Below are 2,091 nucleotides of genomic sequence, written 5' to 3' on the forward strand. Positions count from 1 at the left end.
AGTGCAGTGGCACGATCTTGGCTCACTGCAATCTCTGCCTCCTGGGTTCGAGCGATTCCCCTGCCTCAGCCTCCTAAGTAGTTGGGATTACAGGCACCCACCGCCATGCCTGGCTAATTTTTGTATTTTTAGTAGAGACAGGGTTTCACCATGTTGGTCAGGCTGGTCTTGCTCAGGTAATCCACCTGCCTTGGCCTCCCAAAGTGCTGGGATTACAGGCATGAGCCACCACGCCAGGCCAACAAATTGGAATTGATCTACATAAAGTAAAACATTTTAAATATACTAGGGGATGCTGAAATTTAAATGTATCTTATTGTGAATACTGTTATAAAAAAATCCATACTGTAATTGCTCTGGATTTTCATATATTATTTTTATGTAGTGAATATGAAACCTATTTTCATTTACCTCATCATAAAATGAATGTTCTTAGCGGTGCAATTCATGGAATTTAAGATGCAGTGGAAGAGTTAGGAAAAAGTGTAGGCAAGGAGGAAAGAGTTTATTGGCCCTGTGGCTGCCTGACTTGGCCAAGCAGGGGCCTTGCCATTGCCATCACCCCCCTCTTCCGTTAGGGTCGGCAACAACATCTGGGTCACTCAACTCTGAGGGGAATCATGGGATTCCTGAGCTAAAAATCTGGTAAACAAACCTGCTTTGTTCTCAGCTCTGTAAGTTTCCTTACGTTCCTAATAGTGGTTATTTTAAATCAGAGATCTGCAACCTCCCCACCCCATCTAGACTATTCCCTGTATCCACAGGACCAAACTAGATTGAGGAGCAGGAATGGCATGACATATGCCTTCTTGTCCCTGCTCGCATTGCGGCTCATTGGGGATCTTATGGGCAGGAGGGGCAGGGCTGAGGGCATGGTAGAGGTGAGGGGTGAGAGTTGGTCTTAGGAAGTAGCTGAGGGAGCAGGGTACAGATTGAAGCAAGAGAGACTGTTTTTATTTCTTCTTACCCTTTCCTAAAAAATACCCATCTGTCTGGATAGTGTAGATTAGAAAAGCTGTAGGGATTGTTCTTGAGTTATAGGGTAGGTCCTTGGGATCTATGCCTTTAACTGGTCTGTTTGAGGAAGCTGTAGTGTGGGTGTCTCACCATTGCCTATTTGATGAGGATATTCTGTTTCTGGACACACCTTACCGTCACCTGTCCAACTCTGCCCTCACTTGGTGTGTTCTTTCCTCTTTGGCTGCAGGATTATTACAGTGGTGGCTACTATCCTGCACAGGACCCGGCCCTGGTCCCCCCACAGGAAATTGCCCCAGATGCCTCCTTCATCGATGACGAAGCAGTAAGTTAACAAAGCTGCAAGTGACCATCTTTGACCCCGGGGCACCATGTTTCACATCTGAAGCCAAAGGAAATTAAAAAAAACACACACAAAAGACAAAACTGTATCAGGATTAGGTTGGCAACATGTAACTGAGAAACTCTAAATAATAGTGGCTTATAAAGGAAGTTAGCTTTTTTCTTCATGGAAGAAGGATATAGGTAGGCAGGCCAGGGGTGCTTTGCAGCTCCACAGAGTCAGGTATCTAGTCCCCCCCCCTTTTTTTTTTTTTGGGTAGAGATGGGGTCTTGCTTGTTGTCCAGGCTGCACTTGAACTCCTGGACCCAAGCAATTCTTCTGCTTTGGTTTCCCAAAGTGGTGGGATTACAGGGGTGATTTACCATGCCTGGTCTCAGTCTCTTTCTGATTATCACTTTGCTGTCCCTAGGCTGTGGCCTTTATTCTTATGGTCCACAATAGCAGCTAAAGAAAGCTACAGCCATCACACTGGCGTTGGAGATGCAGCAGGGTAGAGAAAGAAAGAGGAGGAACGCTTCCCCCCCTTTTTAGGAGACTTCCAGAAAATTCCTAAGAGCATGTCCACTTTGATCTCACTGAGTAGAATCTGCTCACGTGGCCATATGTAGTTGTTTGGGTTTTTTTTTTTTTTTTTTTTTTTTTTTTTTTTTTTTTTTGGAGCAGAGTCTTGCTCTTTCACCCAGGCTGGAGTGTTGTGACACGATCTCAGTTCACTGCAACCTCTGCCTCAAGTGATTCTTGTGCCTCAGCCTTCTGAGTAGGACTAGCTG

At 45.3% G+C, this 2,091-nt stretch overlaps 1 protein-coding gene across 1 annotated transcript in view; it reads left to right on the forward strand.

Moving 5' to 3' along the window:
* Positions 1 to 2,091, forward strand: part of PRCC (proline rich mitotic checkpoint control factor) — a 35,361-nt gene that overhangs the window by 23,993 nt on the left and 9,277 nt on the right. Inside the window, exon 4 of the mRNA XM_017510043.2 lies at positions 1,208 to 1,303. Coding sequence (XP_017365532.1) covers positions 1,208 to 1,303 — 96 coding nt within the window. The remainder of the gene's footprint in view (positions 1 to 1,207; positions 1,304 to 2,091) is intronic.

The sequence above is a fragment of the Cebus imitator genome, unplaced genomic scaffold (genome assembly GCF_001604975.1).
Source record: "Cebus imitator isolate Cc_AM_T3 unplaced genomic scaffold, Cebus_imitator-1.0 Scaffold427, whole genome shotgun sequence".
Lineage (NCBI taxonomy): Eukaryota > Metazoa > Chordata > Mammalia > Primates > Cebidae > Cebus > Cebus imitator.